At 36.9% G+C, this 27,948-nt stretch overlaps 1 protein-coding gene across 10 annotated transcripts in view; it reads left to right on the top strand.

Annotated features, from left to right (window-relative positions):
- LOC128990654 (protein split ends-like) overlaps window positions 1-27,948 on the top strand; it is a 103,158-nt gene that overhangs the window by 64,744 nt on the left and 10,466 nt on the right. For 3 of the 10 annotated variants that reach the window (XM_054413147.1, XM_054413140.1, XM_054413149.1), the window contains 17 exons: window positions 782-946; window positions 2,697-2,855; window positions 4,391-4,533; window positions 5,089-5,176; window positions 5,820-5,954; window positions 7,043-7,181; window positions 8,577-8,757; window positions 9,257-9,363; window positions 10,132-10,283; window positions 10,578-10,847; window positions 11,670-19,906; window positions 20,496-20,800; window positions 25,055-25,458; window positions 25,740-26,163; window positions 26,285-26,455; window positions 26,693-26,824; window positions 27,345-27,482. In XM_054413147.1, coding sequence (XP_054269122.1) covers window positions 782-946; window positions 2,697-2,855; window positions 4,391-4,533; window positions 5,089-5,176; window positions 5,820-5,954; window positions 7,043-7,181; window positions 8,577-8,757; window positions 9,257-9,363; window positions 10,132-10,283; window positions 10,578-10,847; window positions 11,670-19,906; window positions 20,496-20,800; window positions 25,055-25,458; window positions 25,740-26,163; window positions 26,285-26,455; window positions 26,693-26,824; window positions 27,345-27,482 — 11,350 coding nt within the window. The remainder of the gene's footprint in view (window positions 1-781; window positions 947-2,696; window positions 2,856-4,390; window positions 4,534-5,088; window positions 5,177-5,819; window positions 5,955-7,042; window positions 7,182-8,576; window positions 8,758-9,256; window positions 9,364-10,131; window positions 10,284-10,577; window positions 10,848-11,669; window positions 19,907-20,495; window positions 20,801-25,054; window positions 25,459-25,739; window positions 26,164-26,284; window positions 26,456-26,692; window positions 26,825-27,344; window positions 27,483-27,948) is intronic. The other 7 variants (XM_054413150.1, XM_054413145.1, XM_054413143.1 and 4 more) reach the window with 7 other exon arrangements.

Raw genomic sequence — 27,948 nt, 5'->3', positions numbered from 1 at the left:
GGCGACATTGTAAATTTTTGGAGCAAGGATAGGCTAGTCATACAGGGTGTTTATAAAAGAAATTGTAGAAATCGTCAATGTCCATCAAACTAGGCATATCTTCCTTTAGATGCACAACTTGTTTACTGCTAAATTTCCCAAAAAAAAATTGGCAATTGAAAGACAGTTACTGTAGATAAACATGGTAGCAGCCGACCTGGAGACCGGGAATTGTACGTAAATTACATGTTGAATAGGAAAAAGACAGTGAGTTGCACTATTAGCCTCCATTCATTGACGGCGTTTTATTGGTTCCTTTTTAACGTCATAAGTAAATTGCGATCACGGGTGATCGTGGGAGATGATCATGGAATCTCCAAGACGGAGTAATAAGGCTATGTAATATCAGACAACAGAGTAATATGGAGACAACATCATGTATGGAAAGTTTGAATCCATCCCAGTCTGTGGCAGATTGTTGAGAGGGGCCTAAAATAAATGCTGGAAGCTCGGGTGGATGTTCACAGCTTACGAATCTTCATGAGTTGCATCTTAGATCAGGAATTTTGCTACATTTTACTTATTTTGACAGTGGCTATTAGAACTAAGCCATTATAAATGGGGGTTCAGACTCATTCAATTATTTAACTGCAATTGAAAAACTTAAATTCTGTAAATTCCTATTCTCTTCCTTACTAGCCACAAATGATATCCATCTGGCTTCATCATGATTAAATTATCGTTCAGATCAGTACCACTATTATTTACAAAAAAAAAACTAATTTGTATTATTTGTTTACAGCGTGGTGAGTCGACAACCTCCCCACCACAGGAGTGTCGGGTCAAGTTGGAGCTATGACTCGTCCTCACGCTACCCTCCGCCCTCTACCACCCCTGATGTGTACGGTGACGACCGTCGAGACCTCACGCCAGTGGTCGTCGTGCACAAGAAACATGCCAAGTCTAGGTAAGTTCATTCAGAAGCTTCATGGCTATTGCTTAGTTTTACCAGTGGTCTGCCACAAGGTTGCATCCTAGTGACAAGAAGTTGTATGTTTTCTCAGCATTGCTGGAGTATTGGTGTAGACTATTGTAGATGTTATGTATGATCAAACAACTAACATCATGGCTTAATACTTATATATTCACATAAATAATATGTTGGATCTTCAGTGAATATCAATGTGGTCAACTGTACTCTAGTGTTACACCTTGAGCCTAAAAAATATCAATACAAAGTACCTATCTGAAGTATCCGGTGTTTTAATTGAAAAATCGCATTAAACTTTTAAGATTTTTTTGACAAAACATATTGCATTCACCTTACAGTAACTGAATTAATTACTTTTCAAACCATAACAGGCAGCTACAAAATTACTTTGATTGATGTTCCACTCCATACTTTACTTCGGTTAGAATCAGACAGATATAAGGGTTTTGCTTGTAAGAGTTTTAAATTGTTTTTGTAAACGGAAACCACTGAAATTGATAACTTGCCATCTTAAATATGTGCGTCCACCTATCTACAAAATGAAAGATAGACCTTTTAAGCAAGGAAAACTTGCTCTGTGTCATTGAACCCCTTCTTCAAAAAGCATAATTTTTTTCATTAGGCTGTAGGTAGTCATAGTATCCCACTAAGTAGTTTCAGTATGTTAGATTGTGTTATTGTTAGTAGTAACTAGGGATGGTCAAGTCTCGAAATTTCGGGAAATTTTCAATCTTGTTACACGAGACGAGATTACTTTTTGGCCGAGATTTTTATCGAGACGAGAATAAAAAAAAAAAAAAAAATTAAAAACGCCTGCAGAAAGTCAATGCAATACCCGCAATACAGGAGCGTGTTGTAGTTGCGTTTCCTTTTCGAAGGCGTTCTTATTTAATTAATTCTTTTAATGTAAATATTACTTTAATTCTTTTAATGTAAATATTACTTTCATTATTTTAATAATATTACTTTAATAACATTTGAGAAGTTTTGTTAAGTGTAAGCAGTGTGAGGAATGTTTTATTACTATAAAAAAGTCAAAACAAGTAACTATTTTATAAAAATTAATATTGCTTTTATTTTATGATTTATTTTATTTTAGGATAAGTTGAAATCTATCCTAACTGATATCACCATGTTTCCTAATCGTAAGCATTTTTAATAAGTTAGGCGTGATTAATAAAAAAATGTTATGCTGATGTTATTTAATAAAAGATTGTAAATATTCTTGCCTATTATCATTATTTTAGTATTTAAACAGTCATCTAACAATGTTACAAAATCAGGTAAAAATTTCGAACGTGCATTTCCCGTTGTGTATGAGAAGAGAAATCTCGTCTCGATCTCGTCTCGAAATTTTATGAGAAATAAAAAATCTCGTCTCGTCTCGTCTCGAACTAAAAATCCAATCTCGTCCATCCCTAGTAGTAACCAATGAGTAACCACTTTGAAATTCTTGGTTTGAAATATTTTTTTTCCTAACCGGTATCAGTAATCAATTACAGTTGGTAGTCCCAGTAGCATAAGTGTCCTAATCAGTAGATTCAATAGTTTTGATATTGTACAACAAGTTACAACTGATTTTTCCCCGCCAGCATAACTTTTGCCAAATTGGTAAAAGCAATACTTCAATGTAGATAGCATACAAGTTGTAGGTAGTTTCAGTAGGTAGGTTAGATTGTGTGTTGTGTGTCGCTAGTTACCGATGAATAACCCCTTGTTCTAACAGAAGGTGTTACAGATCGGGGTCCAACGGCAGTGAGAGCGGTTCCAACTCCTCCAGCGTGTCTAGGTCGAGATCCAGCTCTAGCTCCAGCCAATCAGGGAGCAGCAGTTGTAGCTCTGCCTCCTCATCACCCACCTCCGACAAGTCCTGCTCCACCCACAGGTAAGTTGTTGTAAGTTGTTGTGAGAAATCCATGAAAAAATAGTAGTCGCAATTACATAGGTAGGAACTCAGTAGAATTGTACATTGAATAGTGTAATTAATGAAAAAATAAATGTTACACATAGCCAATAACAAAATAATCAAGGTAGGGTTGTGGAATGTGTATGTCTGATATCGTGAGAAATCATCTAGGGTGTTGCCAAGATCGTAAAAATTATCACTGATTTTGCCATGGTCACAGAAAATCATCACTTACGTTGCCACAGGCGCAGGCAATCATCACAAATGTTGCCATGATTGTGGGAAATCATAAAAAATTTAACTTCAATCAAAAGCTATAATCACAGATGTGGCTGCGATCGTGATAAAATCAACAATCACAGATGTGGCTCCGATCGTGATAAATCATCACAGAAGGGTTTTCAATTTACTAGGAGGTATAGAACAGTTTTGCTTATTGTGAGTTTTGTCCTGGGAGATTTAAAATTTGAACTTAGAAAACCTGGAATTTACCTTGAATTTTAGTTTGATGGGACCCTGGACACGTTGATTTTATACCCCATGAGGCCATGGGCATCTGCAGGATTTAGATCAGGGGGGTGCAAAATATAACAAAAATCCAATGGCCCCCCGGAAATCTTTTGATAATATGGCGTTTTAAAACAAATTTTTGTAATATACTTTTAAAAACGTCTAATTAATTAAAGTAATCAGAGATTACTTTTTACCTAATTTGTTCAGCCCCGGTGGGTACCCAACTACCCATGCAATGAGGTTTAGGGTTCTATCCAGAGTGATATTTTTGACGTTTCATGTTTAAATAGCCTTTTGAACCTTTTAAATGTGTTCTAATACCGTGCAAAAATAATTTAATCAATTGAGGTTAGTTTTTATCTAGAAAGCAGTATTTAAAAAAGTAATGGGCGTCATAGCCGAAAATCCTAACTTAACCTACATCCCGTTTTCCCAATCTTGGCATGAAAATCCTACATGTTAAACTCTGGTTGTCACACCTATTCAAAGTGTTAGGTTTTATTTTCTACTGAAACAATTTTATTGTTTTGAAGCCATCATTAGAAATAACATAAAAAATAATGAAGAAACTAAAAACCAAACAATGAACAAACAATTCATGTCCTCTCAGCCACAGTTCTTGGTTCACTTTTTGACTAACATGTGAGGGCTTATCAGAGAGGTGCGCAGGTAAAAGTAGATAGTGTGTTATTCAGCGTGCTTAAAACCCAGAAAGAACCACTGCCTTGAGTAGGCCTAATGGTCTTTTGAGTATTAACAGGGGCAGGAAAAGGGATTGTTTTGATGTATCAGACAACGGTGTCTAACCGTTAGTGAACTAGCAAGCGATTTCTTTGTACTGTACTAGTCCATAGGAAGGGTAATCGAGACCACAGTAGTTTGTAATACTATTTGAGTGTTAGGGACTGTTATAGTCATATTTAGTACAGATGTATTTTTTAACTTAGTAGTATTGTAAATACACCGAAAACGTATTATATTGATTGTGGTTGTGTTTGCAGTCACCATGGGTCGCTGCGTAGTGGTGTGACACTACAGTCAGCTGTGTCCACCCCTCACACCAACAACTCTAGTCCAGCTGTACACAGTGACGACAGACGACCCCTGGCAATCTGTGTCCGCAACCTACCCGCCCGCTCTAGTGGTCAGTCTGAACTTCTCTCTATACCTGTCGACGTTTACCTATAGAAAGATGTCTTCAGGTCCAATAGTGGCCAGCAAGTTGATGTTGACAAATCTAGGAGAAAGTGCACATATTGGCGACACTGTCATGATAATTGAAAATAATATAATACCCTGTACCTTAAGCTTGGTTCCTAGGCGGTGAATGCGGAGAGCCAAGTGCCAAGAAGCGTTTTCAGTGGTGGTCCCCTCCGCTTTTAGGAAACAGTAACATAGAAACTATGACATGAAAAGAGCAGTCTCTGGTTTCGGGCCTAGGAAAACCCAGCTTTAAGCTTTGAAATAATATTAGAAAACATAAAATTTAATTAATTGGAAGAAAAGTATTCTTTACAAATTGCTGTTATTAGTTTTTTCATCAGAAACTTAAATCATGTAATGTTTTGTAGAAGTACAGTGTGAATTGATTTTGGTGTCTTCCATAGTAGTTAGTTTAACACTTGGTTAAGCTGTAGGTTACACTCAATCTTTTGTTTATTTATAATTTAGTCCTCTAACATAATGTTTGTGTTGACAGATACAAGCCTCAAAGATGGTTTGTTTCACGAGTACAAGAAACACGGCAAGGTGACGTGGGTGAAGGTGGTGGGCCAGGGCTCTGACAGGTATGTACAATAAAATACCAACAGGGTCAAAAATAAGAAATTTAGTGAATAAGTAACTGGCAGAATTTTTATCCACTGTTGTGAATTGTAAAAGATTAATGTGTCAGGGAGAAATTCTAATTGTTTTTAGTTCTAATACCAAGGGGATTTTTAAATTTATTTTTCACTCCTATAGTTTCTTGCCTGGTATTGTTTTCCATATTACTTCATGCTAGGTTTAGAAGGGCGCGGCATTATCAATGCTTTTCACGTTTAGTGATTGAAAATCTGGAAGTCACACATTTCATTACGAGACTTCATTGGAGGCACATTTACTCTGTTTTGAAGTTTATTATGATTTATTAGCTAGAGTCAAAATTGTTTGTAGGAATGGCAAAATTTTATGGTTTTAGTACAAGTGTAAACAACGTGTATTCCAAAATTTCAACTATTATTATTTTGGGACTGATTATCTGGGTATTTTTGTGAACTAAATGAAAAATTTTGAGTTAAAGAAGTTTAATGCTAGTTCCAATTTCATTACTGAAATGTGGCACAGCTATGAAATAAAATCACCTAGTCTTTTAGTTATACTGAAACAGTTTTTTTCCTTACAAACTTTTTTTTGTTACTTTTATCGATAATATTGTGTTCTCCTTAACAGGTACGCGCTTGTCTGCTTCAAGAAGCCGGACGATGTTGAGAAGGCGCTGCTCGTGTCCCATGATAAGCTGTTCTTCGGTTGCAAGATCGAGGTGGCGGCATACCAGGGTTATGACGTGGACGACAATGAGTTTAGGTTAGTGGCGCTCTTGAGCCAGAGGTTTGTGATGTATAGTGAGGCTTAATGAAAGAATAGTAAGTTAATTGACATATTGAACTTAATGAATTAACTTAATACTTTCAATACGTTGATTGAGAATGAATACCAAAAACAGGAAACATGATGTTTATGTTATATACTCTTCATGGGATAAGATTTTTCTGAGTTCAGGGTGTCTAGTTGGCATTTAAGTGAGGGAACTCTGAATCGACTTAATTTCACTTCGGTGACACTATTTTAAATTTTTCATTGTTCAGGTCCTCAAAAGATAATGAAATAGCAATGACAAATAACCTAATGAGCGACTGAAATTAAAGGAATTTTCCTTGTGCATATTACAAAGAATTGTGTTAGTTAAAGGTAACTGAAAATCACAGTTTTGTTTTTGAAGGAACTGCTTAGACAGCTTGATATTTTTACCCATAAAACTCTTAATTTCACTTTCTCGGCTAAAGAAAAATTAGATGAGCTGCATAAGGTAATAAGTATGACCTTTCCCCGACATTCATCAGTTTTCATTTTACCTTCCTAATTTTTTCCTCAGTTTTTGTCTATAATTTATTTGTTTGACTTTTTTTTTCAGTTGTATATTTTTAATTTTGTGTACAAAGTATTTGGGGTTTTTTAGTAGCATTTAATTGATGGAAGTTCCACACAAAATTGAAAAAAATGAAAAGTTAAAGTTGAAATTTTTTTAACAATGTGCCTGTAATGTGAAATTGAAAAGAACTGTATACATATCTCTATTTTATGGTAAAACTAAATTTACATTCTCGTTAACTATACTAATTTTGCAAAGAGTTATCTGATTAAAAATTAATTAATAATTTAAACCTAACAGTATTGGTTGTTTCAGGTTGTGGATTTAAAGATATTTCAAATTCAGTGTTACTATTTTTTTTTCTTGTTACACTTAGTAATCAAATATGTTTGCATCATTTGTCAACTCACACGTGTATTACGTTCATTCTTGTGTTGTTTATATTATTTGACTTTGTTTAGTTGTTATGTTATATTTATGTTTTCCGAGGGGAAAGGTAAGATAATGTCCTAAAGTTACAAAGGTTTGTGGCTAGGCCGTACGAGGCTGAGCAAGACGAGTTCCATCCTAAAGCCACGCGGACGCTGTTCATCGGCAACTTGGAGAAGGACATCACGGCAGCCGAGCTGAGGAAACACTTTGACCAGTTTGGCGAGATCATCGTAAGTAACTTCTAGATACAATTTATTGTGCAATTATATCAGTATCTGATTGGTGTTACTTTCTTTTTATTCATAACAAGAATAGTGTTCTACATATTAAATAAAAATTTGTAAATGTGAAGATAGTTTGGTTCTAAATTTAACAAATAAGGTTCAAGTTAAAATATAATTTTAAGGTTTTTGTAGATAAGAAAGTTAGCTTATTACTGCTGACATTAAATTTTTCCATACCAACATTATTCTTTTTAAACACTAAATTATGCCAACCATGGCATAAGTTTGCAAGGTGTTTTAAAGTATTATTTTAATATGTCAAATTTGTTATTACATCCTTTATACAACGTTTTTCCCCTGTAGATACGTCATTGTAAAAAGTAGGTAAGATACCTAGTGTATATGGCATAACTCCCCTGTGTATAAAAAGTAGGGATGGTCAAGTCTCGAAATTTCGGGAAATTTTAAATATCGTTACACGAGACGAGATTTCTTTTTGGCCGAGATTTTTATCAAGACAAGAATTAAAAAAAAAAAAAATAAAAAAAAAATTTAAAAACGCCTGCAGAAAGTCATTGCAATACCCGCAATACAGGAGCGTGTTGTAGTTGCGTTTCCTTTGCGAAGGCGTTCTCATTTAAATTCTTCAAATGTAAATATTACTTTAATTATTTTAATAACATTTGAGAAGTTTTGCTAAGTGTTAGCAGTGTGAGGAATGTTTTATTACTATAAAAAAGTCAAAACAAGTAACTATTTTATAAAAATTAATATTTTATTTTATGATTTATTTTATTTTAGGATAAGTTGAACTCTATCCTAACTGATATCACTATGTTTCCTAATCGTAGGCATTTTTAATAAGTTAGGCGTGATTAATAAAAAAATGTTATGCTGATGTTTTTTAATAAAAGATTGTAAATATTCTTGCCTATTATAATTATTTTTGTATTTAAACAGTCATCTAACAATGTTACAAAATCAGGTAAAAATTCCGAATGTGCATTTCCCGTTGTGTATGAGAAGGGAAATCCCGTCTCGATCTCGTCTCAAAATTTTATGAGAAATAAAAAATCTCGTCTCGTCTCGTCTCAAACTAAAAATCCAATCTCGTCCATCCCTAATAAAAAGATAATAATATTCTTTACAACATATTCAAGCTATTTATTATTAAAATTGTTAAAATTATCAAAGATTCTGGTTTGCTTAACCACCATAACTTGTGATTTCTTTACCTCTACACTTTTGGCCCTGCTTTTGGCGGTATAAATATAGAACTAAAGGCTGTTGTTATCAGAAACCAAATTGAAAAGCAAAGATAGTGCAAGATATCTTTGATGAGTTCTCTGATATTGTGATATGAATTAGGTCTAGATATTTTACATTTGTCTTGACCCGCAGGAGATTGACATCAAGAAGCAAGGGTCGACGTCGTCGTACGCATTCTGTCAGTACTGTGATATCAGCAGTGTGGTGAGAGCGATGCGGACACTGGACGGAGAACATCTCGGCAACAACCGCATCAAACTGGGCTTCGGCAAGTCTCTACACACCAACTGTGTGTGGGTGGATGGTGTGGCAGGTAACGCAAGAGTTTGAGGCTTATTTTTGTTGCTAGTAACTGAGTTGTTTTGTGAACTGGTTGATTTGTGTTGGTAGACTGACTGTGACTTCATTGTTGTGAGTTTATAGATAAATCATACTTGCTCATGAATTGGAAAACAATATTCCTAATTGTAAACAAATTGTCCATAAAACATTCAAAATTAAAGAGTTGATTCAAATTGTTGTGTAAATAATCACACCATTGGGTTTTTGTGTTAGTCAAAGTATTATATTAATTACATTTGTATCTGCTTTATGAACATCATAACTAAATCTCTGAGTTGAATTTGTACCTGTGTTGTAAAACTGTGTGTGTTGGTAATTCCTTTGGGCCATCACATGCTACACTCATAGTTGTTGTTCACTGTTTTTAATGTAATCAAGGTTGTATTGTACGACTATACTTTGCAGGTTAAAGGATTGTTTGTTTAAATTAAGTTGTGCCTGAGAGGTAACGCATGATGTTCTGTTGACAGAGTCAGTCACTGAGAAGTACCTCAGTCTACAGTTCAGTCAGTTTGGGCCTGTGTCTCATGTGGTGATAGATCGTTCCAGAGGTCACGCTTTGGTGTTTTATGACCAGGTTTGTATTATTATAACTTTTACAAACAAGGATTTATATGAAATATTGAATCTGGATACTATCATAGATAAAACATACTCCCTTAGTAGATTTCTCATCGGTATGGTACAGCTGAAGCCAATTGTATTGTTAGTTTTGTGCAGTGCACTTTAGAGGTTGTGTTGTGAATACAAATATTTTCTTGTTTTGTTTACAAATAGTTTCTTGTTATTTCAGTCATTTAAAACCTCGTTTAGCCAAACAATACGATCTAATCATAAACAATAACCCGTTCCCTGGTTACATAACAAAACAGTAAAGCTCAAATCAAGAAACTAACCTCAAAATAATTTTCAACAAAATTTCATCCACACTAGCACCCAGTGTCGCCATACATGAACTAGACACAAAAAATGAGCTTCAAAATTCTCAATGGGATGAGAACTCTACTTGAGTTGGTTAGTCTATGACATTACCAAAAGTCTAAAAAGGATTTCTGGTGTATGTAAGCATTTTCAATTAGTTTTTTATTTTTAGAAAAAAAGAAAATACAGTAGTTTACTATTATTTTTTTAATTTTCGAGTCATTAATAAGTATATTTTTAGCAACAACAACAGAGAAAGTAACAAAGATTAAAACCAACATTTGGGAAAATCTTATGCCGAAGGAAAATTATTGCAAACATCAGTTACCTTAGTATATTATACTAACTACTAGTGTTACTACACTACTACTACTACTATTGTTTAGTATATTGCGCCTTAACACGGAGTATGTAATGTTTGCAGTTGGGGTTCGCTCAGTCTGCAGTGAAGGATATGAGAGGGGTGGCTGTGCGGGGGAGGAAGTTACAGGTGGACTTTGCCTCCAGAGAATGTCAAGAGGCGTTCTACGACCATCTGGAGAAGCAGACTGGGCACAACACTACGTTTGAAACCAGGTATACCATTCAGTCAATTCACAAAACCCATTTTAATTTTTATTCAGTTCTATTATTTTCTTTTGAGAATTGTAAGAGGGAAATATCAAACTAACCCTGTTAATAACTTTTTGTGTGTTGTAAACTGCTTGGAATTATTTTCTTGGATAAGTTCGTTGTGTATTCCTTTTTTCTTAGAGTATTCCTAAGCCAAGTGTTCTTTTGTCCAAAAGTAATATTTTTACTGCATAATGCTTCTTAGTGTATTTCATTAGTAATTCAACAATAGTGTTGATATCAATTTATGTTTTGCAGTGTGCAAGTGTCACCGCAGGCCACCACTGGGGCTCCAGTCAGAGGATTTGAGACGCCTTCCTCATCGTCTAGCAGTAGTGGCGGGGGAGGTTCGGCTCGCTACCCTCGTTACTCCACACAGCCCCAGGCAGCTCGGTCGTACTCACGGGGGGCCCCCACCACAGCTGTGAGTCCTGGCACGTCGCCTGCACGCTCTACCCCTCGCCATGTCACCACTACGCCACGCTTTGACTTCAACTCTGACTTCATTGCTGACAGGAGGCCGTACAGGTATGTGGCATGTTGCAGTTAGAGCAAATTTTTATCATATTAATTATATGGAACATCCGATTTTGACAAAATTAGGTACAAATGTGTAAACCGATCACTATTCAAAAGAGTTATTCAAACCAGCATGATCGGACTATGGGATATGGGGTTAAAATGGGGAAATCCCATTTTTCACACTCAAAACCAAAATTACCCAACATTTTCCATACCAATTTGTAAAGCTTAAAAATAATTTAGTATATTGAAGCGTTGTTGTACGATTTAGGGCTACGGAGACCAAGTGACTTTAATACTGGTAATATTACACAATTGATAAACAGTAACAGAAGAGTCACGCAAACTCAGCACTCGATAACCCGGCAGTCTGGATAACTCGGCCATCACCTGGCTCAGAAAATTTGTAATTTTTTTAGTCCGAATTAATCGTGGGCTCAAGCCAGCTTAAGTCAAATTATTCACAACTGGTACTAAGGATTTGTTGTACCATCTATTGACTTATTACTGACTTGTAATATAAATATAAATAAAAAAGGCGGTTAAAAAGCTTAAAAACTGTATTTTTCTTATTTTAACCCTTGTTCCCGTTAGCCCGGCATTTCACAAACTCGGCACTCTTCCAGTCCACATTACGCTGAGTTTGTGGGACTCTACTGTATATAATACAACAAATTCAATATCTCTAAAATTTATATTGTTTGGGTGCTTCATTTTTATTTTTTTTAACAATACTTTTGGTAATATTTGTTCTGCTAGAATATTTATTCAAAACAATAATTCTTTATGTGTTTTTATTACCTCTCTTTTGTTGTTTTTCTTGTATAGGAGTTATGAAGAAATGTCATTGGAGGATGGAGGTGGAACAGTGACTGTGACGGTCGGCCAGGGACCACAAGACATTCGGCACCTGCAGAAGGAGAGAGTGGCTCTCCTGGAACAACTAGAAGACTGTGCTAGTTCTGGGGAGGAGGGGAGTTCGCGACGCAGATGCAAGCACAGACGAAGCCACAGTGGGGAAGGCAGTAGACCTGGCACTCCTCTGTGCGACGAGAGACCAGAAAATCTCCCACCATTAGAACCTCGGCGAACACCTAGGGAGAGACCTCCGGATCCCCTCTCTTTACCTCTACCGAGGTTCGCGACTCAACTCATGTCACCTCGTCCAGCACCTCGTAGCCCACCTGCCTCTCCGCCTCGACCCCAGTCAACGTCTTCAGATGATTCGGAACCCTCCCCTCCATCACCAGAGTGGGAGGAGCGACTCAGATCACTGGATGAAAAGTATGAAAAATGGTCCGGCTCCAGAAGCATCATGACCAAAGTCGACCCTGCAACGTTACGAGTGCGACATAAATTACTCGATTTGGATCTCAATGAACTGCAACCATCAGAGATTGTCAAGTCGGTACTTGCAAAGAGGTCTGTGTTTGACGAAGACTCAAAAAGGCTAGAAAACTTTGGAGAAAAGTATGAGCCGAGGGAATTTGTTCCATCCAGACCAGGGTTTTCAACATTAAGGCCAAGAATGGACAGTCCTTTACTACACTCGCCCGCTGCACCCAAGTCACCTGCTGCTGCGTCTTCTCCTGCTGGAGCCAAAGGACTTCAGTATCCATTTCCGAGCCATCCTCCTGTCCAGCCCACAACAAGTGTAGCTACAACTACAGCTCCAATGTCACTTGGAACCTGTTCAAGTCTTTCTAGTGTAACTGCAATATCGCCTAATGTTCCTTCCACAGAATCTTCTAAATCTCAAACCTTTCCCACCACTTGTATAACAAGTGTTTCGTCAGTTCGTCAGTTTCAACCTCCAACAACAACCTTTCATCAGCCACCAAAGCTCTCATCACCACCATCTGTTGAAAAGAAACATGAAAATGTTGACCCGAGGCTTTGTAGAGACGATAAAATGAAAGCGCCTCCCAAGTTGTTGTCACCAAACAACTCTAATAATGAAAAATCAGATGGTTCAATGAAGGAACCTTCATTACCATCTCCGACACTTAAACCATTAAAATCCTGTTTAAGAAGAGAGAGTGCTGATGACAGAATTTATGACAGTGGTAGGAGATTGTCAAGAGATGAAGAGGGGAAGACATTGAAATCTGATTGTGAAAAAGCAAGGGACCCTGAATCTTTTGAGAGGAGAAGAAGTTATTCAGATCCAAGAAGGAGGGATAGTATGGATTCAAATAAAGACAGTTTGAGAACGGAAAGTGTTAGTGATAAGTTAAAAGACAGAAATCACAAAGAAGAAAGGCGAAGAAGGGACAGCGTTGATAACAGTGTAAAAAAGGACAGTGAAATTGTTGAACCATTCAAATCTAGGTTAAGTGAGTCTAGGGCTAGTGAGCATTCTGACATTTCTGATTGTCTAAAATCAGACCCCTTAAATCTTAACAAAATCTTTGACTCTCGGCATAATGATAACACAAGGCACACAACAACCGACACATCTGAGAAGAAGAAAGATTCCTTACAAGTGTGTCCAGAAAGAGATAGAAGAAGAGGGCGCGAGAGCCTTGATACTAGTAGTGATAGTTCTAGAAATAGTAAGGTACCTGAAAATTTAGATGATAAGAAAGATGTTGATTGTGACACAAGGCAAAAGGACAATGTTTCTGACAAGAGTGATTCCTTGACTAGAAAATCTGTTGACTACAACGAAAAGAAAAAGGAATGCGTTCATCAAGAAACCCAAAAATGTAATGACAGTTCTGAAAAGAGGAAAGAAAAGGATACTTTACATGTTTACCAAGAAAATTCCAAACACAAAGAAAAGAGAGATCAAGTAAAAAAGGAAAAGGAAGCTACAGATTTTACAGAGACTACTAGGCACAAGTCTTCAAGAAAAAGTCCCGATTCATTAGACTCTCTCAGGCAGAAGGATGACAAATCTAAATCTTCAACTTACATGGAAAACTCGAGGCACAAAGAAAATAGTAACCGAAGAGAATCAGAGTCGTCTGAAGACCTTTCACTGAAAAGTGTGGATATCAAAAAAGAAAACGATAACCTACAGAACATTAAGTACAAAGATTCGTCACACATAAAAGATCATTTTTCAGACTCCTACCATTCGGCATGTAAATCAGAAGAGTTCAATGAAAACTTAAAGCCTAAAGACATAAGAAAAGATCAGGAGTTTACTGCTAATTCAAGGCACAGAGAAAACAGCAAACATTTTGACTATACAAGGCTAAGAGAAGACGAAAAGAAGAGAGATAATGGTGACTCCCACATCATTCAACAAATTGATGTGAAAAGAGAGCATGCTGAACTAATGAAAAGTAAATTTCAAGAATTGAACAAGGAAGCAGATATTTTTAGACATCTCAAACAACCTAACTCTGAATATTCATCCCATCGCTTCAAGGAATATGACAAAAGAAGAGATGGAGAAAAACTCGATTTCAGGACAAAAAACTCAGAAATCCCTCTTCAAAACAACATTTTTGAAAGTTCCAAACAGAAGAATTTTGAAAAACAAAATAATACTGATCCAACAAGTCAAATAAGTGAGTGGGTTGAAGAGATTAGGAAAGATTTAGAAAACTCTGGGTATGTAAAAAGTAGAGATACAGGAGATGACTATGATGAGAATAGTTATGATCCAAGAAAAAATGACGCTTCTCATTCATATGACATTAACCACCAACCTATTGAGGATAAAAGAAAAGAAGGAGATCCTAAGTCAAAACAGGGTTTGAAGAAAGAGGATGAGACGGACACCTTGCATAAAGATAGTGAAAAGAAAAAGATCAATAACTCTGACTATAAATTTTATGAAAGAAGAAAAAATGCTGATGCTGCTGAAATATTTCGGCGGAAAGAATTTGCACGGAAAAAAGAGAATTTCAATGATGTTGATAGTATGAAGTTGAAAGAGATAGAAAAGAAATTTGAAAATGATCTCTTAGGAAGTGTTGGTAAACAAAGAAATGTCGGAGATAAAAAACGAGACTCCTGTGACCAAGATCGTCATAGAGATGCTATTGACCATAATGAACTAAATCATCAGAGAGATTGGTATGACGAAAAGCATGCTGATAGGAAATCAGATATTGGCAAAGGGAGGAGAATTATTAGGGAAATAGATTCCTTTGAAAAAGGATGTGAATCAGACCAAAATGATAGAAAAGAAGATGGAGAAAGCATTGAAAAGAAAAATAGTTCATTTGATCACCATGAAGATGATGACTTAATGAGAAGAAATGATTTTTCAAAAAAGGAAAAGAAAAGGGAGAACTTTTGGCCTGCAGCTATTGGGTCCAAAAGGCGTCTGAGTTCTCAAGATAGTTTAGAAATCAGTGCTGATGACTCAAAAAAGAGTAAGCCTGAAAGAAGAGATTCTAAAGACAGTGGGCGAAGCAGCACGAGTAGTAAAAAGAGCACTAGTGAAAAGCACAACAAATCCTTTGCTAAGATGCTCGAGGAAAAGATCAAAGAAGACAAAGAAAAGGAGTTATGCAAGAAAAGAAAGGAGGATGAAGCTGAGAGCATGAAAATGTTTAAAAAAGATAAAAAGAACAGTAGCGAAAAAAGAAAAGAAGACCGCAAAGGGAAGCCAAAACACAATAAAGAAAACGGCATAACAGCAAGTGAGAGTGAAGCAGGTAGTGGTGATGATGATTCCAAAACTCCAAAACGACATTCTATTTTTGATATTGTTGATGAAGAACCTGCTTACATTTCAATGTATGACAAGGTAAAAGCCAGATCCACCAAAAATATGCAAAAGCAAGAAGAAGAGAAAAGGCAGGAAAGGCTGAAAGAAAAATTCAATCAGTTAAAACAAAGCCGTGCCAAAAGAGAGGAAAAGAAGCGATCAACATCCTATGATGAAGATTCTGACTCTGAAAGAGGAGGTAGAAGATCAAATAAATTGATGATAACCAGCTCAGAAGAAGATGTTAATTCTGAGGGAGACATTCGAACCAAAGGAAGAAAAATTATGTCTGACACCTCTGAAGATGACTGCCATAGAAATCTAAATCTTCCACGATTGAAAGCTTTGAAGTCAAATGCTGAAGATGTTGAAATCAAACCTCGAAAAATTATGTCTGATACTTCTGAAGATGACACTCGAAGATTGAGCATCGCCAGAATCAAAGTTCCTCGACCTCATCAAGAAGATTTGGAACCTAAACTAAGAAAAATATTGTCTGACACTTCAGAAGACGATGTAATGAAACATACCATTGTGAGAAACAAACCATCTCGTATACAATCTGACGAAAGTGAAATTGATTTAAGCTTTGATGAAAATAAGAAGGGAGATGGATTTGTAAAGAAAAGTAATGATTATCCTACTGCTGATTTGTTTTCAAATATATCTGAAGATCCAGAACATCCAACTCAAACTGATATTGAAAAAGAGCAATCAGAGCAGTATCATAGAAATTCAATTGATAGTAGTACATCAGACTTGCCAAGAAAGAAATCTCACAAGAAAAAACAAAAGAGGCAGAAAAATTCAGATGACCCAGAAGATGGAAATGGAAAACGCCATAGTTCAAAGAAGGATCGTAGAAAATCATCACATAGTCATGATGGCGATGAGGAACAAACTGAAAAAACTAAAGTAAGAAAAAAGAAAAGTGAAAGAGATGGCTCGTCTAAAAGGGATGACAAAATGGAAGACATTTTTGGACCATTGTCAGATGATTCCGATAAGACTCATAATAACAAATGGCATGTGTCTCAGATATATGGATCAGACTCTGAGGATGAAAGACAAGTTATAAGAAAACGTGACAAAAGGCGAAAAGAGAGAAAGGCTCGGGAACTTGACGAGGCTGGCCGGGCACTTGAAGCAAAGCTATTGGAGAATTCTGATGGGTTTCCTCCTTCAGAGGACTTCAAAGAAAAGGTCAAAAAGAAAAAGAGGAAGAAATCGAGGGAAGAGAAGATGAGTAAACATCATCAACAGAGACTGGAGGAAGAAGCTGCAGCCATAGCTAATGAAGCGGATTCTGAAAGAGAGCCTGAACCAATTGCCCCACCTCCATCTTTACCTCGATTAATGGACAGCCCACCACCTCCTTCTATTAATCAGAGTAAGAAGCCTGACATTCCTGGGTTTGGGTCTCAAGTTGATGAAAATATTCATGAAACTGCAGTCAAAAGTATTTCAGAATCACCAACCAAACCAATAGAAGAAAAACGAGAACCAATTGAAGAGCCCATACCTTCATCAAATTCTGAAGACAAGCCAACACCTGTAATATCTCAAGAAGAAACAGAGGATGCTGTTGCTGCTCTCCTCCTAGAAGATTCTTTTGGAGGTGGCTTTGAAAGCTATACCAAACCAGATACTCCTGTTTCTGAACCAGATTTGCAAATTGACACAGATACTGAGGATAATTATGATCCAATTGATTTTTCAAGACCACCAAGAACTCCTGATATACCAACTTCATTTTATAGACAACAAGATACAAGAGAGGGATTAGAAGAACGTATCTTGGCCTTAGCTTGTCCAGACAACTCCAAGCAGGAGGGTAGCCAATCTCCTGCAAGTTCACCACCAACCATACATATTAACGAGTATCATCATAGTGATAATGAGAACAAATCTAGTGATGATAAGGAGAAAGAAAGTAGTAACTCATCATTCCGACCAAAACCAATCAACAGCGAATCAAAGACTATTAATATTAAAGCTGATGACATTGCTTCTCCTCTAAAAGAGGATCGTTGTGATTCTGTTAGTCGGTCAGTGGATGCTCCTAAGCGGCAAGATTTACCACCCTTGATTTGTAAAGATGAAACATACCAATCTCCAAAAAATATAGTTGCTGAATCTTCATCTCATAATTCTGCAGAACCAAAGACAGAAGCCAGGATATTGAGTTCTGAGAAACCAATTCCAGCAACTCCCTCTCAAGTATTGTCAAAACCTGTACCAACACCTTTGCCACCACCACTTGTCCATACTTCAAACCAGTTTCCTAAAAGCACAACAAATGAAACACCATCTGTTATATTTTCATCTCCTCCAAGTGCACCAACAGAAACCGCAAGAAATGTCCAGTCTTCACATTCTCCTTTAAACCATCAGGCTGTGTTTCCTACTCAGGTAGAAATGAACAAAAAACAGGCACTGCCTACACCAACGTTGCAAGACTCAAATATAGACAAATCACCACTGCCTCAAAAACCAGTCAGTCAAATTATCGTAACACCTCCAACTTCAGTAGCTTTAATAGTCCAGACACAAACCAAGTTGCCACCATCCAATCAGCAAAACAATTCTGTATTGCAATTAGCAAACAAAATCCATTCACCTGGAGCCCAACATGTTGATGTAAAGGGTAATGCACAAGTTTCTCAATATGTTTTGCATCACAACTTACAGTCACCACAGTCGTTGGCATCTCAATCAATCTCCAATAAAACTGTAAGCTCTGTGAATCATGGAAACTTTCCACAGGTACAAGGAAGTCACAAATTAAACCTACCAACAATGCCTGTGTCTGCTAAGTCCCCGACAGGGTTGATTGTTCCCAACAAACCAATGCTAGACCAATACAAACAGATTATAGCTAATCAGCCTCACAGTCAACAGTTGAGTGTGAATGTATCCCACAATCAACACCTGAATACCAATGTATTGCTTTCTCCTAGTCAACAACTGAATATTAACCATTCTTCGGCACAACATTCTCCATCGCCCCATCATTCACCTGCTACGCTCAGCTTTTCTCCTCACCACGTAAAGGTTTCATTGGCTCAGCAGCAGACTAACAACATTCATCCTGCCATGCTGCAACTGAGTCCAAATGTTCATCACCAACAAATGAGTCCACATCAGCAGAAACACATCCAGCAACATTCACCTGTGCTGCAACATGCCAACAAAAATAATTCTAATCTTCTTCAGCAAGTGCCAAATTGCATACCAGTGAAACTATGCTCCCCCACTAAACCAGGGACAGGTCACACAATCAGACACCTCTCTCCTGTGTCTCAGCCGAATTCCATCAATAAAATAAATGCTCATGTTTTACAAACATCCTGTGTTCAACAAGTGAGAGCTGTTGTGCTGCAAAATCCTTCAAAGCAAACTGTAACCGTGTTACAACCCCAAATTGTACAAAAGACTATTGGAGCTCAGATGATTCGTCCCCTCAACGCACCTCAACCTCAGGTGGTTCACACTCTGAAGAATGATGCTCCAGTTCTGGATAAAAATAGAGCCTCCTCTGAAAACATTCAAAACCCTCTGTCTTTAAAGATTGAAACCCCCTCGCTGGCAACAAAAGCCATACCCAAAATCACAGAAGAGCCTCTTTCTCTGACAACCTCCAAGAAAGATGAACTCCATCATCCTGTTAAAACAGAAAAACTGACGACTGGAGAGACAGTCATAGAATCAGCACGTTTGTCAGCAGTTGAAACTAAAATAATAAAACCAGTTATTGAGGAAGTGAAACCATTGAATGCTGTTATTCAAGATCTGACGGCTAAAGTTTCTTCGTCTCCAAGTCAATCACAAGATTCTAAAACAAGTAATTCAGCCACTCTTGACAAAGTTGTACAAGAACTCCATGACCGAAAAAAGGCGGTAGAGTCAAAAGATCCAATCAAAATTGAAGCAGACACCGATGAGTTGAAAACAAAAGTAGAAGATGCACCAAAAATCAATGCCGAGATGGAAATAAAAAAGGATCATGAACCAAATTTAAAACAGGAAAACACCAGTCATAATGAACAAGACTTGAAATCTGAAGATGTTAAAATTGAACCAAAAGTTGAGACAACAGTTGATGAACCCAGTAAAACTGAGATTGAAAGTCCAGTTGAAAAACCTGAAATATCCAGTGATAAAATTGTTTCAAAGTCAACAGATGAGCCCAAAATTGAGAAAATCCGCATTAAGAAGGAAGAAAATGGCCTTTGTATAGAATCTTCATCCTCATTTCCCAGCCCAAAAGTCGAGAAGAGCAAAGTAGAAGGTCAGGATGAAATCAAAGCTGAACCCAAAGATGAACCAATCAAACATTCTGATGAAGAATCTACTGAGGCTGTTGATATCAAAGAAAACAAAGACATTCAAGGTTAGTATTTACATATTGTTAGAATAAGACAACAAATTATATTCCAATTATCATTCTATTTTTACCATTTAGAGCTTGAGAATAGAATATTCAAGTACAGTGCTATTATTGTTTAAACATATTATGGAGTGAATTCTTAACCACAATTCATAAACTAGGGGATGATATTAAAACATCTTGTAAAATATTGATTATAATATGAGCTGTTATTGTATTAAAACCGACAGCAGGTAAGCTTTGGCATGGACATTTAGTTCGGAATGGTAGAGTCTGTATTATCAGAATGAATAATGTTAACAGTTAACACTACGAAAATTATTGATTGGATCAACAGACAAACTAGTATTAAATGGCTAAAGTCTATTCATGTTTACTATTTGTAAAACACAATCCTAATGGCACAATCTTGTGTGAGATCTTTTCGCCCTTGAGTGTGCATAACAAATTAATTGCTTCTGTGCTTCTCTTATATTTAACATCTTGCAAGAAAAGAAATGTAGCTAAGTCATTGTTGTAACCCAACAAAAAAAGTGTAAATATTAGATGTTTATGTAAAGTTGTATGAAATTAAACCATTGTTTACCCACAGGTGCAAGTGTGAGAGGGCGAGGAGGTCGACGTCGCAAGGCCAGCGGGCGAGGTGGAGGTGTCGTAACTCGTAGAGCCAGGCTCAACAACAACGCAGCCTCGGCTAGTGAGACCTCTGCCGATGTCTACGAATTCAGAGACGACTCTGAGGAGGAAGCAAATAGACCACGGCTGATCCTAACAATAAAGAGTCCACAAGACCCGCCTGGCCCAGCTACCACCACCGCCCCAGCCACAGCAGCCTCTGTTACTGCCGCACAGGCTAACAACACTAGGAAATCTAGGAGGCTGCAGGTCAGTAACCAAGTAGGTATTGCGACGAGGATTTATCGTTTTATAGTTTGTAGGTGGTGCTGGAATTTAACAGTTGTGAGTAAGCCAAATAACACTAACTTTATCATTAGTTAAGTTTATTAAAAATCAAAAACTTATCTCAACGAATATGAATTGATCACCACACAACTCTTCTTACACTACTTGAAGAACCAAAAACACCATATGCATCTATACAGGGTGTTTTTTTTTTAAACTTGCATCTTTATTTATGTAAAAACCGCAATAGATAGAAATGTGCAGTTGGCGGGAATCATCTATTGACGTACGGGGCACAATTTTTTTGAATTCAACGTTACATTCACATTCCCTCCCTTTCCCCAACTTAATTTTTTTAAATAGCAAGGTACCCCTTGTGACATATCAAATAAAAGAGCATGAAAAAAGAAAATGTTTGATGAAAAAAAATTGAAAATCGGTTCATACATTTGTGAGATATTCCCCCCCCCCCTCCACCCCGGAACTTAATTTTTTTTTTTAAAGCAAGGTACCCCTTGTGACATATCAAATGAAAGAGCATGAAAAAAGGAAATTTTTGGTGAAAAAAAATTTTAAATCGGCTTATGAATTTGTGAGATAATCCCCCCCCCCCCTTTTAGGCCCATAATTATAAAATCCCTCTCTATAACGTGCAAGAAGCATTTCATGTAACAATTGGGGAAACAACGTTTTTAGGGTATTTCGACCCTGCTGAGTACGAATCTGCCTGTTGCCAACGCGAAATTTGAACCGGAAGTGCGGTATCCAAGATGGCGGCCAAAACTCTTTTTGCCCCATATCTCCCTTGTTATTTGGCCTAAAATAATGGTTTAAACGTGTATATAGGGGTTTTTCAGATGCTAAAACACATTACAACACTCAAAATTGACTTAAATTAAGTTTTGAGGGCATATCTTCCAAAATGGTGCCCAAGATGGCCACCAAAAACTCTAATTTCCGCATATCTCCCTTGTTTTTTGGCTGAAAATAATTATTTAGACGTCTGCATAGGGGTTTTCTCGGATGCCAAACACATTGCAACACACAAAATTTACTTACATTAAGTTTTAGGGGAATATATTCCAAGATAGCACCCAAAATGGCCGCCAAAAACTCTTATTTCCGTATATATATATCCCTTTTTTGTTTGTTTAATTTTGTATGTTATAATCCTTTAAATTATGATCAAGTTGTACTAATCCCATTTCCGTATATTTACTCTCACCGCTTACACGTGATAAAGGTTGTTGACAAACTTATGGGAGAAAATATGTGTCAGAATGCTGATACCGTTTATTGTATTTAGTGTTTAAAACCAGTCAGATATCTATTAGTATGGCTGAATAAGTGCTAATATTTTTTAAATACCAATTGAAATTTAGCAATGTTAAAGTAGAAGGCAAATTGTTTAATGTAGGCTACTCTGGTGGCACCGTAGATAACGCGTAGTATAATAGAACCTGTAATTAAGGATTTTTTAGAATTAAGTGTGTATGATGTTGACGAATTTATCACTTGTTTAAGGTGTCCAGTTATGTAAATAGATATTTATTGTAAAATATGACCATACGTATTTTTTTATGTTTTACAGCAATAAATAATTTGATTTGATCTGAACGTGTAGTCCAACAGAACCTGTAAAAATTATTTTTTAGACCATCCCTAAAATCCGCAAGAGGTGGTGCATGTAAATTAAATTAAACAAAGGTACTTTATAACACATTAATAAATAATAATAAACAATTTGATTATAATATTAACAATGATACTGTACTGTTATATTGCATTGATCTTGTGGTACCACCCATCAATGGAGGTTTGTTTACCATGGGTCTCAATGGATAAAATATATTTTTAAAGGGGTTTTTATGGCAGCATGTTGGCCAAGCGTATATAAAAGTTAGTTTATGAAGAGTAAGTAAACAATTGTATACATGTGTACAAAATAATTGTTAATAAGGTAAAATCTTTTGTTTTCCAACCGTCTATAAAAGTTTGTTTGTGAAGAGAAAGTAAACATTTATATGCATTACTACGAAATAATTATTTAAGGTAAGTACAAATTGTATGTAATCCTTAATTTATTTAAACTTAGCAATAGAGAGTTTTTGAACAATTCGTTAAATAATCACGGTAAACGCTATTTGTTATGTTTTCTCGTTTGTTAAATGTGAAAATAACGTATTGCGTCCCTATTGCTAAGTTTGAATAAACTAAGGATTTAATACAAATTTTACTTACCTTAAATAATTATTTCGTAGAAATGCATATAAATGTTTACTTTCTCTTCACAAACAAACTTTTATAGACGGTTGGAAAACAAAAGATTTTACCTTATTAACAATTATTTTGTACACATGTATACAATTGTTTACTTACTCTTCATAAACTAACTTTTATATACGCTTGGCCAACATGCTGCCATAAAAACCCCTTTAAAAATATATTTTATCCATTGAGACCCATGGTAAACAAACCTCCATTGATGGGTGGTACCACAAGATCAATGCAATATAACAGTACAGTATCATTGTTAATATTATAATCAAATTGTTTATTATTATTTATTAATGTGTTATAAAGTACCTTTGTTTAATTTAATTTACATGCACCACCTCTTGCGGATTTTAGGGATGGTCTAAAAAATAATTTTTACAGGTTCTGTTGGACTACACGTTCAGATCAAATCAAATTATTTATTGCTGTAAAACATAAAAAAATACGTATGGTATCGTCATATTTTACAATAAATATCTATTTACATAACTGGACACCTTAAATAAGTGATAAATTTGTCAACATCATACACACTTAATTCTAAGAAATCCTTAATTACAGGTTCTATTATACTACGCGTTATCTACGGTGCCACCAGAGTACATTTAAAAATTTGCCTTCTACTTTAACATTGCTAAATTTCAATTGGTATTTCAACAATAGTAGCACATATTCAGCCACTAATAGATATCTGACTGGTTTTAAACACTAAATACAATAATACGCACGGAGCTCACGTAAGCACAATAATGTTTTTTTCGCCATCTTAGAAACAAATGTCATCTAAACTCAAAGGAAGTAAATAATGAGTGTTGCAATGTGATTAAAATCCGAAGAAAATACCTTTGTAGACGTTTGAATAATTAATTTAAACAAACAAACAAGGGATATATATATATACGGAATGAGAGTGTGCGGAAATAAGAGTGTTTGGCGGCCATCTCGGAATATATGCCCCCAAAACTTAATGTAAGTAAATTTTGGGTGTTGCAATGTGTTTGGCATCCGAGAAAACCCCTATGCAGACGTCTAAATAATTATTTTCAGCCAAAAAACAAGGGAGATATGCGGAAATTAGAGTTTTTGGTGGCCATCTTGGGCGCCATTTTGGAAGATATGCCCTCAAAACTTAATTTAAGTCAATTTTGAGTGTTGTAATGTGTTTGGCATCTGAAAAACCCCTATATACACGTTTAAACCATTATTTTAGGCCAACTAACAAGGGAGATATGGGGCAAAAAGAGTTTTGGCCGCCATCTTGGATACCGCACTTCCGGTTCAAATTTCGCGTTGGCAACAGGCAGATTCGTACTCAGCAGGGTCGAAATACCCTAAAAACGTTGTTTCCCCAATTGTTACATGAAATGCTTCTTGCATGGCCTTTTTTTGAAAACGGGCCTAGTCTACTACCCATAACTTGTTTTTTAATAGCAAGGTACCCGCCCTTGTGACATATCAAATGAAAAATAAATTTCACCAAACATTTTCTTTTTTCATGCTCTTTCATTTGATATGTCACAAGGGGTACCTTGCTATTAAAAAAAATTAAGTTCCGGGGAAGGGGGGGGGGGAAATATCTCGCAAATTTATGAACCGATTTTCAATTTTTTTTCATTTTTCACCTTGCTATTTAAAAAAAATAAGTTGGGGGGAATGAATTCAAAACAATTGGGCCCCCTATGTCAATAGATGATTCCCGCAAACTGCATATTTCTATCTATTGCGGTTTTTACATAAATAAAGATGCAAGTTTTTAAAAAAACACCCTGTATTTTTATTTTACTTTATGGTTTTTGAGATTGTTAATCACAATGTAGTAGAGTATGGGTTTTATCTTAACAATCCTTGTAAAACTAACCAAAAATAAAATTTATAAAACTTAAGTGTAGGCTAGGTAGACCCTATGGGAAATGGTTCACAGTAAATTAGATCCATGTGTATTTTGCTCATGTATTTGTGCCTGTGTTATAGGAGAAGGACGGAGTGAGCAGAACAACAGTCGACGACACCATCGAGGATGTGATCCGAGGAACTCGCAGCGGAGGGCGAAGGATGACGAGAGCATCAGCTACCTGCGCAGCATCAGCTGTTGCGGCGCAGGCGCTGGAGACAAGAAAATCTCCGAGGCGCAAACAATGCTCAGCGCCTCCACTGCCAGCCCTGGACACACCTGCTGCAGAAGTGAAGAGTGTGGTGACTCCAGTAGAGCCTGCAGCCCCCGCCAAGCCTCTGACTCCACCTACAGCCCTTCACACTCCTGCCCAGCCTCCCTCCACAGAGCCGATGACTCTCATTGACCCTGTCACTGGACTACTCATCCCAATGAGGGAGAGTGAGGAGGGGCAGTACATCCCAGTCAATACTGATCATGTCAGGTAAGCAGTTAAGCAGTGTGTTTCAGAGAAGCGCTCAAGCATCTAAATGTGTGTTATTTCACAATTTATATTGTATCAATCAATGACTCTGTGGAAATTAGAAAAAGGTTTTGTTTTAAACAACAATAAAATTCTCAAATCAAAAAGTAATACTATGGGTGAATTTAAAAGTTAAAAACTAATTAGTATTTCTCGGATTATTTTTACCAAGTTCATTTTTTAATCCTATTAGTGTGTATTAGTTGCTACAGTTCAAATTTACATTTGTTTTTATTTTTCAGGCCACAACTAGAGGGTAAGGAAGACTCTGGCGAACCAGCAGAAAAGCGGATGAGAACCTCTCTACCAACAGACACTGAGAGCAGTCTACCAACTCGTCCAGGCATACCTGTGAAAGTACCTCCCAACTGTGCTGTGGTGCCGCCCCTGCCACCGAAGACTACTCCTAAGCCCATCGCGTCAGAACTGTCCCGACCGATCATATCGCACGGCAAGCCCCAGGTGACCAAGACCACCGGCATTGTAGTCCCCAGCGGCATACCTCGGCCTACCAGCACACTGCCCAGCTCTGTGTCTCTTAGCAAGCCACTGACCATTGCTGCTCCGTCACTAGTCAAGCCACCGCAAGGAGTCATGATGAGTCCCACAGGCATCAACAACAAGGCCTCCGTCACCAATGTGGTCGGCCCCATGACCATCAACAGGGTAAGTCTCATGTCACATCTGGTTTCTCAAGTACACATGGGTTGTAAACATTATTTTGTTGTTTCTGTCATTTACAAATCAAACAATGTTGTAATGATTCTTATTCTTGTGTGTTGTGCAGGTGGTAGCGCCGCCGCCGCCGCTGTCTCCGTCCGCCAAGGCTTTGCCTACGACCCCGCTCAGCCACAAGACACACCTGCTACAGGCAGTTCATAGACAGAAGGTGCCAGTGGCAGGCAAGGTGCCACAACCCATGACTCCAAAGGCTCACATACTCCATTCTATCAGCAATGTAAGTATCACTGTGTTGAAGTTGAAACTAAAGAATTTACAAATCACCTTCCTTTGCATTTATAATAGAAACTGTGGATAGTAAGCCCCGATATTTTGTTAACTGATTAAATGTATTATTTCCCTTGAGATTCTTGTGGTCTTGTAATGCAAAGTATCAGCATAGTGGTTAGCACCCTTGGTGTACTGTCATTTGTCATGTAGTATGTAGTGTAACTTATGCCTACAATGTTTGCAGGTGGAAGGCATTGTAGGTGCAGGGACTCCTCCTCCTCCCCACCACGGCCCATTGCTCACAGGCTCCGTTGCAAGTCCTCCACTACGAGCTCACAGTCAACAACCTGTGGTCACAGGAGCCAGCAGTGCAAGGGTCAGTACATCTATTACAACACTGTATACACTAAACTACATCATGTACAGAAAACAGTCCCTAAACCTCACCTTGTACATAATTCAGTCTTTAAATTGTAATACTGTGTATAGTAAACTTTTCTTTAACCTAGCATCATTTCTTTAGGCTAATCTCCCATCACTATGTTGAACATTTATTTTATTTTATTTATTTACCTACGGTATTTATTTATTTTACTGTACCTAAACTCCTCCAACTGTACCTTTCTCCTTAACTTATTTCATGTGCAGTCACCAATTCCTAAAAAATCTATCTCTATGTACAGCTGTTACGTGTCTCAAAAATCCATCATCATCTACAATTTGACCTTTTTTTAATTTTTAATTTGTAACAAAATCTCATATCTTTATTATAAGTTTACCAAGATCACTAACATCAACTAATTGGATTTTAAATAGGTATGTTCTTCCATTGGTTTTTTTATGTGGGGTTTTCTATTTGCTACCCTCTCCCTGACTAACCTCTACCCCATGTGCAGGTTGTGTGCAAGGGTGGGTTGCTGGAGCCTCTTAAGGTTGAACCCGGGGGTTGTATTGTGGTTCCGTCCGCTTCCCCACAAACCCGCAGTCAAGTCATGCAGGCCGGCCTTCCCGTCCCAGCTTACGAAGCTTCTATGGTCAGTAAACTCAACAACTTAACCATTCCGTCAACAGATGCGTTCAAACAACAATCTTATTTTAACACTAACATAACTACCTTCGTTATCATTACGTAATTATTTCCTAATGTTCACAGCCTTGTCAAAATTCTGTTTATGGTAAAATTAGATGAATTAGTGTTGGAGTTTTTTGGTGATTTCCTTAGCCAACTTACAAAACATTAGCGTAATTTTTAGTTATCTGTTTCATTAACAATGATGATGTGTTTAGAAGGTAGATATTTCCCAATTTCTTTAATAGTCTTTGTAAGGTGGTGGAACAAAATAATTTGTCTATACTAAAAACTGTTTGACAATTCCTTTCCCTTCTAACTTCTGCTCTGATCTCTTTGCATGAAATTTGTAATCTATAACAAGTAACATTTTATAGCAATGACACATTCTTCATACTCAAATATTTTGTTTGTTATTTTGTAATTTAATC

This window comes from Macrosteles quadrilineatus, unplaced genomic scaffold (genome assembly GCF_028750875.1).
Source record: "Macrosteles quadrilineatus isolate MER2022 unplaced genomic scaffold, UCM_ALF_1.0 Scaffold_3__2_contigs__length_128488019, whole genome shotgun sequence".
NCBI lineage: Eukaryota > Metazoa > Arthropoda > Insecta > Hemiptera > Cicadellidae > Macrosteles > Macrosteles quadrilineatus.
This window is presented reverse-complemented; position numbering and strand designations above follow the sequence as displayed.